Source organism: Lagenorhynchus albirostris, chromosome X (assembly GCF_949774975.1).
Source record: "Lagenorhynchus albirostris chromosome X, mLagAlb1.1, whole genome shotgun sequence".
NCBI lineage: Eukaryota > Metazoa > Chordata > Mammalia > Artiodactyla > Delphinidae > Lagenorhynchus > Lagenorhynchus albirostris.
This window is the reverse complement of record NC_083116.1, coordinates 66392112-66408287: the sequence shown is the minus strand read 5'-3', so window position 1 is coordinate 66408287 and position 16176 is coordinate 66392112. Positions and strand designations below refer to the sequence as shown.

The 16176-nt window shown below is 37.0% G+C and overlaps 1 protein-coding gene across 1 annotated transcript in view; it reads left to right on the top strand.

Annotated features, from left to right (window-relative positions):
- ATP7A (ATPase copper transporting alpha) overlaps positions 1 to 16176 on the top strand; it is a 142614-nt gene that overhangs the window by 100578 nt on the left and 25860 nt on the right. Inside the window, exons 8-13 of the mRNA XM_060137474.1 lie at positions 3554 to 3715; positions 5737 to 5813; positions 6009 to 6234; positions 8623 to 8856; positions 10000 to 10091; positions 11845 to 11972. Of these exons, the coding sequence (XP_059993457.1) occupies positions 3554 to 3715; positions 5737 to 5813; positions 6009 to 6234; positions 8623 to 8856; positions 10000 to 10091; positions 11845 to 11972 (919 nt within the window). The remainder of the gene's footprint in view (positions 1 to 3553; positions 3716 to 5736; positions 5814 to 6008; positions 6235 to 8622; positions 8857 to 9999; positions 10092 to 11844; positions 11973 to 16176) is intronic.

The following is a 16176-nucleotide window of genomic DNA, read 5'->3' as shown; positions in this document are numbered from 1 at the left end:
CTTGTAGGAAATTATCCAGCAGACATATTTGGATATGTATGAAATGATATGTGCGCAAAGGTGTTCATTATAGTATTTTTTTTTTTTGCCTATGCCACACGTGGCATGTGGGATCTTAGTTCCCTGACCAGGAATCGAACCTGCGCCCCCTGCATTGGAAGCACAGAGTCTTAACCACTGGACCACCAGGGAAGTCCTATTATAGTATTTTTATAATAGCAAAAGATAGGAAACAAACTAAATGTCGGTCATTGGAGACTGATACATACATCCATACCATGGGATACTAAGCAGCTATTACAAAGAATGGGTTGGTTTGTACTTTTTAAAGACTTCTAAAAATTAATAGCTTTATCGAAATATAATTTACATACCATAAAACTCACCCTTTTAAAGTGTACAATTCAGTGGTTTTTAATATATTCTCAGAGTTGTACAACTAATCACCACTATCAAATTTCAAAACATTTTCATCACCCCAAAAAAGAAACCCCATACCTATTAGCAGTCAGTCCTCATTCTTGATATTAATCATTTGAGTCTTCCTTTTTTTTTTTCCTTCATCACTCCAGCCAAAAGTTTGTCAATTTTGTCAATCTTTTCAAGTAACCAACTTTTGGTTTTGTTGATTTTCTCTATTCTCTCTTTTGTTAATTTTCACTCTAACCTTTGTTATTTCCTTCCATCTGTTTGCTTTAGGTTTAGTTTGTTTTACTTTTTCTAGTGTCTTAAGGTAGAAAGTTAGGTTATTTATTTGAGATCTTTCTTACTTTAAAATAGTGGCACTTATAAATTTCACTATAGGCACTGATTTCATTTCAGTTATTGTACTTTTCAACTCCAAACTTCCATTGGGCCTTTCTAATAATCTCTGTCTTTATTGATACTCTCTGTTTGGTGGGATATTGTCTTATACTTTCCTTTAATTTTTTAGACATCATTTCCTTTAGTTCAGTGAATATATTTAAAATAGCTGATTCAAGATCTTTGCCTAGTAAATCCAATGTCTGGGCTTCATCAGGGAAAGTTTTTTCCTGTGTATAGGCCATACTTTCTTGTTTCATTGTATGTCTGACAGTTTTTGTTGAAAATATAATGTAGTAACTCTGGAAATAAGATTCTTCCCCTCTCCTCAGGGTTTGTTATTTGTTGCTGTTTGTCATTGTTATTGTTTGTTCAGTGACTTCTGAACTAATTCTATAAAGTCTGTGTTCTTTGTTGTGCGTGGCCACTGAAATCTCTGTTTGGTTAGCTCAGTTGTCAGCTAATGATCAGACAGTGATTGCCTTAAATATCTGGAATCAATAAGTCTCCCAGTCTTTGCTAAAGAGCTCTTTGTAAATGTTGGGGCATGCCTTGAACACTCAGCCATGCAGCTGTCAGTTTTGCCTTACCCTTCGACTCCTGCTTCTATGGAGCCTAAAGGTCAGCCTGAGGTGAGAAGTTAGGGCCTTTTCAGTTCTTTTTTGAACATACACACAGCCCTGGACATATGCATAACCCTATGCATGTGCATGGCCTTCTAGATTCCTAGGAATATGTTGCAGCGCTTATGGATGTCTTGCTTCCTGGCTTTCCTTTTTAGGCTTTTTTGTTAGTCTGTTGTTTGCTCCAACTGTTATCCATTGGCTCAGGCAGCCACAAGGTTAAATAATTTCCTCTAATTGTTTCTGACAAATTCTCCTGGGGAAAAGGCTTTTTGTATTCACTGGGTCATCAGGAAAAACAGACATCTTTGCAAGTGGGATATTTCAGAGAACCATCAGACAGGCCAAATAATGACAGTTGTCTGGGAATGAGGCTTTGAAGGTACTCCAATCCTTTTCTGTCCTCTCTGGTAGCTTTCCTGATGCTGTTTTTCACCATGATTGTGGCCTATCGGTCTTCATGGCTACCCCAGAGCTGGAGGAGAGGGGATGGGAATATGGCAAACTGTAATGCCATATAGCTTGACGTTTTATTGGAATTTATCTGATTTTCTTGAATAAATGCTTCCTGCATTGCTGTAAGCTTTTGTTTAATTTTAAGATTTCTTTTTTAATCAGTTTTTTAAATTGAGGTTTAGATGATTTACAATATTAGTTTCAGGTGTACAGCATAGTGATTCAAAATTCTTACAGATTATATATACTCCATTTAAAGTTATTGTAAAATATTGGCTGTATATCCTGTTCTGTACAATATATCCTCATAGCTTATTTATTTTGTACAAAGTAGTTTGTACCTTTTAATCCCTACCCCTATCTTGCCCAAACCCCTTTCCCTTTCCCCATTGGTAACCACTAGCTTGTTCTCTATGTGTAGGTTTCTGTTTATTATATTCATTTCTTTGTTTTATTGTTTAGATTCCACATATAGATGATAAGATACAGTATTTGTCTTTCTCTGTCTGACTTATTTCACTAAGTATAATACCCTCCAAGTCTATCCATGTTGTTGCAAATGGCAAAATTTCATTCTTTTTTATAGCTGAGTAGTATTCCATCGTGTGTGTGTGTGTGTGTGTGTGTGTGTGTGTGTGTGTGTGTATCACATCTACTTTATCCATTCATCTATTGATGGAACTTAGGTTGCTTCCATATCTTGGCTATTATAAATAATGCTGCTATGAGCATTAAGGTACATGTATCGTTTTAATTAGTGTTTTTGCTTTCTTTGGATATATACACAGGAGTGGAATTGCTGGGTCATATGGTAGTTCTATTTTCAGTTTTTTGAGGAACACCCATACCATTTTCTATAGTGGCTGCAGCAATTTACATTCCCACCAACAGTATACAAGGGTTCCCTTTTTTCCAACTTTTCTGAAAAAGGTGGTTCCAACTTTTGCCAGTTTTCTAATTGCTTTTGTGGAGGAGAGAATTTTCAGAAATCCTCACTCCACTATTAATGATATTCTTTTGGTGGATATTCTTGAATAAGTACTTTGTAATTTGTTGTGTACTCTTTTTGGTTACTTCCCATAATCTTTCAGTGGTTGGTTTTTGAAACTTTTGTCCAGTTATATCATTGCTCTTTGGGGAAAGGATTTGCTGAGCTTCTCACACAGTCATTCCAGAAGTCCTGCCCCTCCATTTTAGAATTTAATACCCAACTAAAGTATAACCTCACTCAAGACATAGGGCAAAATACATTTTTGGACAAAGGTAGAATAATTTTGTTATCCATTAACCTTCACTAGAAGTAATACTAAAGGATATATATATACACACATACATACTTATATACATTAGCAGGGTGAAAAAAATCTAGAGGGAAGCAAGACATTGAATACAAGAAGCAATGATAGTTGTCAAATCCTCTATCACTGAGTAATAACAGGAAGACCGGAGACTTAATGAGATCCTTAATGTTGCAGCTGGGACCATATCTTTGTTCAATGTGATATAAAGACAGTGATCTAATGATCATAATCTAAAACATATTAATAGTGCAGATAGGATCTTGTGTGTTAATCCCTTGTTACAAGAGTTCTTTTAGTTTAAAGTAACAACACACATTTAATGGAGGAAAAAAGTATATTTCTGAATAACAAAGCCTTTGTCTTTAACAGGTGAGAGGAATGACATGTGCCTCCTGTGTACATAAAATAGAGTCTACCCTCACAAAACATGGAGGGATCTTCTACTGCTCTGTGGCCCTGGCAACCAACAAAGCACATATTAAATATGATCCAGAAATTATTGGTCCCAGAGATATTATTCATACAATTGAAGTAAGTGCCAAGACTTTGCATTTCTGTGTTCTTACCTATCTAGTTAGTCAGCACTACCTTGAATCACTTCTGGTTTGTATCAGATAGAGATGATGAGAAAAATCTGATTACTTTGTTTACCTCTATAGACAACGTCTGTCTCAAAATTTAATGTAAGAGTGTCTGCCTTTTTCTTTCTTTTTTTTTTTGGTCTTCGTCAGGAAGAATTAGGTAAAGGCACATTGGCACTATTAATCAGGAGCAGACTTAAGGCAGAACCACAGATCATTTAAAAATATTTAGAAAATGTAAGCAAAGTACAATTTGTTATGAGTAAAATTCATGTTAATCACTAAGAAAGTGAAGCATCTTGCTAGATGCTGTATTGTTTGTTAGGTCAAAGCAAATGATATCATAGTTAAAGTAAGAAATTTAAAAGACCAAACCTTTTTCTCTGTGACAAATTCATCCTGCAGTCTTCAGTAAATCTTAAGTGGTAATACATGTTAAAGTGCTTTAGAAGTTTCACTGTGGTCTAGCATTGGTGTTCTAATGATCTAAAAAGCATATTAATCATTCAGGTAAGATCCTGTTAATGTAGATAGTAACACCATTAACATCTTTGTGAAGCTAGCATTATTGAGTATCTACTATGTGCCAGTTACCAAAATTGCAAAGCTTCAACTCTTGATTTAATTCTCACAACAGTGCTGTCATCTTCATTTTGGAAGTGAGGAAACTCAGGTTATGAGATGTTACTTCCTCAAAGTCACATAGGTAGTAAGTGTCATAGCTGGGATTTGAGCCTAATCTTTCTGACTCCAATGCTCATGCTTGCTCTTTTCACTGTGTTATACTGCCAAGAAATGTAAGATGGCAGCATTTTCCCTAGCAGTTCGAAATATAGTGTATGTTACTGTCTATGTTCATATGAGTCTTACTTAGGTGTAATTTTCTTTCAGTACTTTATTTTATTGCGGAAAATTTTCGTTCGTGTTCTTTTTTCGGGTACAACAAGAATAAAGACTGCATATGCAAACCCTTGAATAATATATTTAGTATGGTGCTAGCTTTTGTGGCCTATTATTCAGTTTTCTGTACTTTCAGGGGATGGATGGATCAATGACTTGATAGATGTCAAAGCTAAAATTAAAAATAAAGTGATTAATATACATCAGTACTAGTAGATGCTTGTCTAAGTGTACGATTTATGATTTTACTGCTGAATTCTCTTCTTTTTATTGGAGTATAGTTGCTTTACAATGTTGTGTTAGTTTCTGCTGTACAGCAAAGTGAATCAGTTATACATATATCCACTCTCTTTTTTTTTTTTTTTTTTGCGGTACGCGGGCCTCTCACTGTTGTGGCCTCTCCCATTGCGGAGCACAGGCTCCGGATGTGCAGGCTCAGTGGCCATGGCTCATGGGCCTAGCCGCTCCGTGGCATGTGGGATCTTCCCGGACCAGGGCACGAACCCATGTCGCCTGCATCGGCAGGCGGACTCTCAACCACTGCGCCACCAGGGAAGCCCTCCACTCTTTTTTAGATTCTATTCCCATATAGATCATAACAGAATATTGAGTAGAGTTCCCTGTGCTATACAGTAGGTTCTTATTAGTTATCTATTTTATACATAGTAGTGTATATATCTCAATTCTCTCTTTATTAGGTCATCATACACTCTGTCGGCCTGACCAAGTAATAGATTCTGCTTTTTTCCAAAATTACTTATTGGAGGCTTTAGTTGACTTCTTGATATAAGAACCTCTACTGAGGACAACTGCACTTGAGTTAAATCAGTAGTTTGAGAACAGTAGGATAGACATCAAATAGAGTTGAGAAAATACTCATTTCTTTGATGAAAGATTAGAAACAAAGGTAATTAAGAGAAGGAAGCACATCTTCATCTTTATATTCCCCAGAATGACTTGCACTTAGTAATTGAATTGAGTTGTTCTTAATGACAATACCACAGCTTAGAATTTCTGTAGGTAATATTTATACATTCAGTGAAATAATTGTTTTCTCATGAATTTCCTTAGAGCTTAGGTTTTGAAGCTTCTTTGGTCAAGAAGGACCGGTCAGCAAGCCACCTAGACCATAAGCGAGAGATAAGACAGTAAGTACTTTTGGAATGTCAGTGAAAAACAGATTTTGATTCCTCTTTACAAATTTAATAAACTGTTAGCATGTCAGTTTTTTCAATATCATCCTTACACTGGGTGGGAATTGGTCACAAGTTATATTTCCTTATAGTGCATAGAATCTTTAACCATTACCTATTTACTCAAATGATTTTTCTCTTCTATATTAGATGGCGACGGGCCTTTCTTGTGAGCCTGTTTTTCTGTATTCCTGTAATGGGGCTGATGATATATATGATGGTTATGGACCACCACCTTGCAACTCTTCACCATAATCAGAACATGAGCCAAGAAGAAATGATTAGCATTCATTCTTCTACGTTCCTGGAGCGCCAGATCCTGCCAGGATTGTCCATTATGAATTTGCTATCTTTTTTATTGTGTGTACCTGTACAGGCAAGTGAAATGTTAGCAAGTATATTTGTTAATAATGAAAAATAGCCAAAATGTGATAGGTGAGGCTATTTTCAATCGTACAACAAATATTGGCCAGAAGTACAATCATTTTATGCTGGATGCTTTACAAAAATAATCTTAAACTGAGTGGTTAAAGTAGATAATAATAAATTCCATTTTAACCCCAAAGGATACTGTTTAATGACAAAGCAGAGAATAAGAGTTCAATTCATCTTCAGTTATGAATTTGGTATTCATATCTGCTATTGTATGTAACTTTATATTTAAAGTTATTATAATAATAAAATGTTATACTTTATTTTATTTTTATTGTCTTTTTTTAACTTTTTATTTTATATTGGAGTACAATAGATTAATAACGTTGTGTTAGTTTCAGGTGTACAACAAAGTGATTCAGTTATACATATGCATGTAGGAAGTCTGAGATTGACGTGTACATGCTGCTATATTTAAAATGGATAATGGCCAACAAGGACCTACTGTATAGCACAGGGAACTGCTCAATATTCTTTTTTTTAACTTTTTATTTTATATTGGAGTGTAGCCGATAAACAACGTTGTGATAGTTTCAGGTGCACAGCAAAGTGACTCAGCCATACATATACATGTATCCATTCTCCCCCAGATTCCCCTTCCATCCAGGCTGCCACATAACATTGTCTGCTCAATATTCTGTAACAACCTAAGTTGGAAAAGAATTGATAAAATGTTGTATTTTATTTCTTTATATTTATATTTTATATTAAATGCATTAAAATTCTCTTTATATAAATTATATTAAATATATTTTATTTTAATATATTTATTATTAATTTATTCTGTAAAATAATCATAATAGTTATATTATTTCTCCATGGCACTTAAGTTCATTACTCTCTGTATGTTTTTTTTTTAATTTTATTTTATTTCTTTTTTTTGTACAGCAGGTTCTTATTAGTTATCCATTTTATACATATTAGTGTATATATGTCAATCCCAATCTCCCAATTCATCATCCTCCCCTGGCCCCCACTTTCCCCCTTGGTGTCCATACGTTTGTCCTCTACATCTGTGTCTCCGTTTCTGCCTTGCAAACCGGTTCATCTGTACCATTTTTCTAGATTCCACATATATGCGTTAATATACAACATTTGTTTTTCTTTTTATGACTTACTTCACTCTGTTTGACAGTCTCTAGGTCCATCCATGTCTCTACAAATAATCCAATTTCATTCTCTTTTATGGCTGAGTAATATTCCATTGTATATATGTACCACATCTTCTTTACCCATTCGTCTGTCAGTGGCCATTTAGGTTGCTTCCATGACCTGGCTATTGTAAATAGTGCTGCAATGAACATTGGGTGCATGTGTCTTTTTGAATTATGGTTTTCTCTGGGTATATGCCCAGTAGTGGGATTGCTGGGTCATATGGTAATTCTATTTTGTTTCTTGAGGAACCTCAATACTGTTCTCCGTAGAGGCTGTATCAATTTACATTCCCACCAGCAGTGCAAGAGGGTTCCCTTTTCTCCACAGCCACTCCAGCATTTATTGTTTGTAGATTTTCTGATGATGGCTATTCTGACCGCTGTGAGGTGATACCTCATTGTAGTTTTGATTTTCATTTCTCAAATAATTAGTGATGTTGAAAATCTTTTCATGTGTTTCTTGGCCATCTGTATGTCTTCTTTGGACTTTTCAACTCTTCTTTTGAGATAAACTTTTACTGTGGAACACTTCCATCTAATAGATCTATTCCTTTTTCTGATCCTTATAAAAAGCAATAAGTATTTTTAAAACATCTTAGTATGTTTCTCTATACTAATGAACAATAAGCTTTTCGGTTATGTTTCCTAACGAAAACAGTGGACAGATCCAATAGCTTGTGATAGGTTGAATTTGAAAAGAGGGAGGTGAGTTTTATATAAAAAATCATTCTCAAAAGAATGTAATTCTTTTCTTGGTTCTTGTTTTTGTTGGCTTCAAAAAGAAGAATCCGAGAACAACTTGACTTTCTTTATATTATGGAATATCCATTGGATCATAGCAGAGAGCTGCCAAGGGCTTGTACAGCAATTTGAATCCACCCCCCCACACGCACACACACACGTATCTGCTAAAATATAAGCACTATTGTTTCAGCTTAAAAAAAAAAAAAAAACCTCTCCTTAGGGGAATTTCCCATGGCCCAGGTTCGATCCCTGGTTGGGGAACTAAGATCCTGCAGGCCGCATGGTGCAGCCAAAAAAAATAATCTCTCCTTAGTTGTTTATGGATTAAATAAAAGCCAAAGGAAATTAACATTGATACTATATCTTAGTTATTGAGGTATATATGTGAATTTCAGCTTTTTGTAAAAGCACTAATCACTGTTTCTATATTACAGTTTTTTGGAGGCTGGCACTTCTACATTCAGGCCTACAAAGCACTGAAACATAAAACTGCAAATATGGACGTACTGATTGTGCTGGCAACTACCATTGCATTTGCTTATTCTTTAGTTATTCTTCTGGTTGCAATGTATGAGAGAGCCACAGTGAACCCTGTTACTTTCTTTGACACACCTCCTATGCTATTTGTGTTTATTGCACTAGGCCGGTGGCTGGAACATGTAGCAAAGGTAAAGTAAGAAAGGGTGACATTTATTAAAATCTTGGGTGGGTAAATGACCATAATATTTTCTAGACCAATTATTGGAAATATACATTGATTTATGTAGTTAACGATGTACTAAAAGAAGTATTTTTGTTTTGGCAGTATTTTAGGTTAAATATTCCTTTAGAAGATTTACCAAATTTATGGAATTAATACTTTAGATAATATAGTGTGTCCTTGTTTATTTTAAGAGACATTTAAGAGTACTTATTTTACTTATATCACATTATTAATGGAAAAATTGATGCGACCACAGATTTAAAATAATGATGGAAAAAAATTCACCCACAATCCCATGGTATAACGGAAATCACTTTCTAATCCTGTTCTACATACGTTTATATTTTACGGTGTGGCAAACATGGTATCCATACCACTTTGTGCCCTTAACACTTTAAAGTTTTTTCCCCATTTTTGCAGTCTAGATAATTACTCAGTGTTTCTGAATAATATTCTCTTAAATCAATGTGCTATAATTTACTAAACCATTCTGATTTTATTCTCAATTAGATTGTTTCCAGAGTTTAATTTTAGGTAATCCTGCATTAAACATGGTTAATAGTTATTTCTACTGAATTACTATCTTAGGATAAATTACAAAGGATATGATTAAAGGGCATAAATCTTTCTATGGCTCATGCTACTAATCTTAACAATTTTTGCCATCAAGGGTATGTTAGTGAAGTAGTTTTACTACAACTTCATCAGCACTGACTCCTATCTAAATTTTTGCTAAGTTAGTAGGCATTAAATGGTATCATAGAGTTGCTTTAGTTTGCATTTCTTCCATTAATAGCAGAGGTAAACATTTTCTACACAGCAGGTATTATATTTCTTCTTAAATGAATTGCCTATTTATGTCCTTTGCTCATGTACCTATTGGGTTCTGATGTTTTTCTTATTAATTTACATTATTTATTTATAAATTATACCTAATAATACATTTTATATTTTGTGCACATCATATTTTCAAAGTGAAACATTTTCTGATTTGAATTAATTAACATTCCTAAAGGTGTCTTTTAAGTAAATGTTAAAGATTATGCCTTTATTTTACATAAGACTTTTTCTTCCTTAGCATTGTTAACGTATGTGTTTTAATTTATAGGGCAAAACATCAGAGGCTCTTGCTAAACTAATTTCACTACAAGCTACAGAAGCAACTATTGTAACTCTCGACTCTGATAATATCGTCTTGAGGTATTTACCTTCATTATTCTTCCTTCTCTTTTTAACTTCTTAGGAAAAATATCAAATATACACAGAAGTAGAGAGAAAGGTATAATGAACTCACATAATCTATCTCCCAGATTTAACAATTATTCACATTTTGCCACACTTTACTTCGTCTATACAATCTATTTTTCTTTCTGTTGTTGCAGGAGAATTTTAAAGTAAATCCCAGTTATATGGTTATATGGTTATATGGTTTTACTGCAGATATTCCTGTTGTATTTCTAAAAAAGGACATAGTCTTATATAATCATAATGCCCATACTGCATCTAACAAAATGAACAATTATTCTTTAATGTGATCTAATACACAGTCCATATTAACATTTCTCCTGTTGTCTCCAAACTGTTTTAAGTTTCTTTGTTTGAAATGGAATTCAGAAAAGGTCCATGTGTCACTGCATTTGACTGATATGTTTGTTTGTTTTAAGTTTTGAGTTTTTTGTTTTGTTTTGTTTTGTTTTGGCTGTGTTGGGTCTTCATTGCTGTGTGTGGGCTGTCTCTGGTTTCAGCGAGCAGGGGCTACTCTTCGCTACAGTGCACAGGCTTCTCATGGTGGTGGCTTCTCTTGTTGCAGAGCACGGGCTCTAGGTGCACAGGCTTCAGTAGTTGTGGTGCATGGGCTCGGTAGTTGTGGCTCGCAGGCTCAGTAGTTGTGGCGCACAGGCCTAGTTGCTCCACAGCATGTGCAATCTTCCCGGACCAGGGATCGAACCCATGTCCCCTGCATTGTCAGGCAGATTCTTAACCACTGCGCCACCAGGGAAGCCCCTGTTTGGATTTTTTTTGATTTTTTAATTGAGTTATAGTTCATGTACAATAGTATATAAGTTACAAGTGTACAATGTAGTGATTCACAATTTTTAAAGATTATACTCCATTTATAGCTATTATAAAATATTGGCCATGTTCCCCATGTTGTACAATATATCCTTGTCACTTATTTATTTTATACATAGTAGTTTGTACCTCTTAATCCTCTACCCTATATTGTTCTTCACCGTTCCCTTTTCCCACTGGTAACCACTAGTTATTTCTCTACATCTGTGAGTCTGCTTCTTTTTTGTTGTACTTACTAGTTTGTTGTATTTTTTAGATTGCACATATAAGTGACATCATACAGTATTTGTCTTTCTCCTGACATGTTTGTTTTAATGTAGAATAGCTCCTCTCTCCAGTTCTCCCTCCCTTGTTCCTCCCTGCTCCTCCCTCTCCATACATTTGACTTGGTAAAGAAACATCTATCAGTAGTCCTTTAGAAAATCCCACAGTCCAAATTTGTCTCTGTTTCTGTCTGGAATCATTTAACTTGTTCTATAACTCCTATATTACCTGTAAACTGGAAGTTAGAGCTAAAGACTTGATTAGATGTCATTCTTTTGTATTTCTCATTCCTTTCCTCATAAAATTATTTAGGCAAATGCATACAATAAATTAGTTCTTTTGTTCAGTAAAACCCATTACATTCTTTCTAAAGCTTTCATTTATTAGTTCAATGACTATTCAACAAATATTTAGAGTGCTTCTTTGTGCTAGCTACTGAGCTATTCCCCAACAGTGAAAAAGACTGACACTGTAGTTCCTAACTGAAATGTTGGTTTTAACTTCCATTGGTAGCAATTATGGGGCCACAAGCTTGATGTCAACTAAAAAGCTTGCATGGAAAGATCAGGGGGAGAAGCATACTGTCATGGTGCTTTTTATTTTAACTCATATCCAGTGAAGAGCAAGTGGATGTGGAGCTTGTACAACGTGGAGACATCATTAAAGTGGTTCCAGGAGGCAAATTTCCAGTGGATGGGCGTGTTATTGAAGGACATTCTATGGTAGATGAGTCCCTCATCACAGGTATGTTCTTTCAGAGGATCATGACATGAAAGTGAAGTGAATCCAAAGTGTTAATTAAAAATAGGCATGAAAGAAGTCCAAAAGATGGCATACTAGGAGGATGCAGAATTCGCATCTCCTCACAACTAGGGCACCTACCAGGCACCAGTGGGGAACCACAGACACCTAATGGGATGGGAGGAACCCCCAGCCACCGGGTAGGACATGGGGCATGGGGGGAGTGAAGGGGGAGGAGAAGTGGAGGTGGGATGGGACTGGCGCCCCTGAGGGGCAGGGATCCCACACCCGAAGGAGGAAATTAGGGAACCACTGGGAGGACAGAGGATCAAAAGGGAGCATGGCCAGGCTTCCCCTGCTCACTTGGGCCCTGGAACCTCCTGAGATCCCGGGCCTGATTCTCTGCCCATCTAGGCCCCCTCCAGCCGTGCAGGTCCTGAGGGAGTGGGAGGGAAGGGGGAGCAAAAGTAAAGTCCGGACCTCTGGGACTGGCACCCCTGAGGGGTGGCTGGGGGAGGGGAGGCGTTCCTACACCCAGTGGGACCCACCCACGTTAGGAGTCCATCAGGAACAGGGGAGACCCTGGGGGAGGCAGTGGGGGAGGGGCAAGAAGGAACGGAAGGGAAGGGGCCAGTGCTTTCCCTGTCCACTTAGGCACCGGGGCACCTGTTGGGCTCCCAGGCCTAATCCTCTGCCCTTGGAGCCTCCCTCCTGCCACACAGAGCCCAAGCCCTGCCCCCCACCCCCACCCAGGGCCCTAACTCTACACTCGGAGACCCCCTCCAATGAGCTGGGCCTAAACCCCACCCACACACCCTCACCCAGGGCCCTACCTCCAAACTCGGGAACTCCACACTCCAGAGGCCCTCATTTCCACGTGCTGCCTGTCCCCTTTAGCGCAGGTCCTAAGCAGAGGCCCCTCCCCATGCTTGAATGTCTCCCCGTCTAGGCCCCACCCCACGCTCAAATGTCACTTCCCCACCGGCCTAGGTCCTGCCGCACCCTAAACCCTGCACCTGCCTAAGTTCCACCCCCCTTAACTCCACCCCCATAGCCAAGTCTTTTTTATTTTTTTCTTTTATTTTTGTAATTTTATTTTATTCTTTATACTTTGTTAGTGATCTCTCCTTTTGGCTTCTTCCCTGCCCCCCACCTTGTTTTTTTTTCTTTTTTCTATTGTGGTTTTATTTTACCTTGTTGCAGTTGTTTCAATTATAATTTTATTTTTCCTAATACAATTTTTATCTTTCTAATTTTATTTTATTTTTTATTCGTTGATATTGTACTGCTCCTTTTTTTCTTTCTTTCTACCTTTTTTTTCTTTCTTTAACACACCACAAAGCTTGCGGGATCTTGGTTCCAAGGCTGGAGGTTTGGCCTGAGCTCCTGTGGTGGGAGCTCAAGAGTCCAAGCCACTGGACTAACAGACAACCTCAGACCCCAGGGAATATCAATTGTAGTGAGGCCTCCCGGAGGTCCTCATATCAGCACCAAGACCCAGCTCTATCCAACTGCCTGCAAACTCCAGTGCTGGATGTCTCAGGCCAAACTACCAGTAAGACAGGAATACACCACCACCCATCAAAGAAAAAAAATGAAATGACAAAAAAATATGTTACAGATGAAGGAGCAAGGTAAAAAACTACAAGACCAAATAAATGAAGATAAAATAGGCAACCTACCTGGAAAAGAATTCAGACAAATGATAGTAAAGATGATCCAAAATCTTGGAAACAGAATGAAGAAAATACAAGAAACATTTAACAAGGATCAAGAAGAGCTAAAGAGGAAACAAACAGTGATGAACAACACAGTTACTGAAATTAAAAATACTCTAGAAGGAATCAGTAACAGAATAACTGAGGCAGCAGAACGGATAAGTAACCTGGAAGATAAAATGGTGGAAATAACTGACAGGGAGCAGAATGAAGAAAACAGAATAAAAAGAATTGAGGGCAGTCTCAGAGACTTTGGGGACAACATTAAATGCACTAACATTTGGATTACAGGGGTCCCTGAAGAAGAAGAGATAAAGAAAGGATCTGAGAAAATATTTGAAGAGATTATAGTCGAAAACTTCCCTAACATGGGAAAGGAAATAGTCAATCAAGTCCAGGAAGCACAGAGAGTACCATGCAGGATAAACACAAAGAGAAACATGCTGAGACACATTAAATAACTATCAAAAATTAAATACAAAGAAAAATGTTAAAAGCAGCAAGGAAAAAGCAACAAATAACATATGAGGGAATCTCCATAAGGTTTACAGCTGATTTTTTGGCAGAAACTCTGCAAGCCACAAGGGAGTGGCAGGACATATTCAAAGTGATGAAAGGGAAAATACTACAACCGAGATTACTCTACCCAGCAAAGATCTCATTCATTTTTTTTTCTTTTGTTTTTGTGGTACACGGGCGTCTCACTGTTGTGGCCTCTCCTCTTGTGGAGCACAGGCTCTGGACAAACAGACTCAGCGACCATGGCTCACGGGCCCAGCCGCTCCACGGCATGTGGGACCTTCCCGGACCAGGGCACGAAGCGTGTCCCCTGCATCGGCAGGCGGACTCTCAAACCACTGTGCCACCAGGGAAGCCCCCTCATTCAGTTTTGATTAGGATTAATTAAAGGATTAATTAAAACCTTTACACATAAGCAAAAGTACAGAGAATTCAACACCACCAAACCAGCTTTACAACAAATGCTAAAGGAACTTCTCTAGGCAGGCAAAAAAAGAGAAGGAAAAGACCTACAAAAACAAACCCAAAACAATTAAGAAATGGGAATAGGAACATACATATCAGTAATTACCTTAAATGTAAATGGATTAAATGCACGAACCAAAAGACATAGACTGGCTGAATGGATACAAAAACAGGACCCATATATATGCTGTCTACAAGAGACCCACTTCAGACCTAGTGACACATACAGACTGAAAGTGAGGGGATGGAAAAAGATATTCCATGCAAATGGAAATCAAAAGAAACCTGGAGCAGCAATTCTCCTATCAGACAAAATAGACTTTAAAATAAAGACTATTACAAGAGACAAAGAAGGACACTACATAATGATCAAGGAATCAATCCAAGAAGAATATATAACAATTGTAAATATTTATGCACCCAACATAGGAGCACCTCAATGCATAAGGCAAATGCTAACAGCCATAAAAGGGGAAATCGACAGTAACACAATCATAGTAGGGGACTTCAACACCCCACTTTCACCAATGCACACATCATCCAAAATGAAAATAAATAAGGAAACACAAGCTTTAAATGATACATTAAACAAGATGGACTTAATTGATATTTATAGGACATTCCATCCAAAAACAACAGAATTCACTTTCTTCTCAAGTGCTCATGGAACATTCTCCAGGATAGATCATATCTTGGGTAACAAATCAAGCCTTGGTAAATTGAAGAAAATTGAAATCGTATCAAGTACCTTTTCTGACCACAGTGCTGTGAGACTAGATATCAATTACAGGGAAAAAAATGTAAAAAATACAAACACATGGAGGCTAAACAATACACTAGTAAATAACGAAGAGATCACTGAAGAAATCAAAGAGGAAATCAAAAAATACCTGGAAACAAATGACAATGAAAACACAACAACCCAAAATCTATGGGTTGCAGCAAAAGCAGTTCTAAGAGGGAAGTTTATAGCAATACAGTCCTACCTCAAAAAAAGAAAAATCTCAAATAAACAAACTAACCTTCCATCTAAAGCAATTAGAGAAAGAAGAACAAAAAAACCCTGTAAGTTAGTAGAAGGAAATAAATCTTAAATATCAGATCAGAAATAAATGAAAAAGAAATGAAGGAAACAGTAGCAAAGATCAGTAAAACTAAAAGCTGGTTCTTTGAGAAGATAAACAAAATTGATAAATCATTAGCCAGACTCATCAAGAAAAAAAGGGAGAAGACTCAAATCAACAGAATTAGAAATGAAAAAGGAGAAGTAAAAACTGATACTGCAAAAATACAGTGGATCATGAGAGATTACCACAAGCAAGTCTATGCCAATAAAATGGGCAACCTGGAAGAAATGGACACATTCTTAGAAAAGCACAACCTTCTGACACTGAACCAGGAAGAAGCAGAAAATATAAACAGACCCATCAGAAGCACTGAAATTGAAACTATGATAAAAAATCTTCCAACAAGCAAAAGCCCAGGGCCAGGTGGCTTCACAGGTG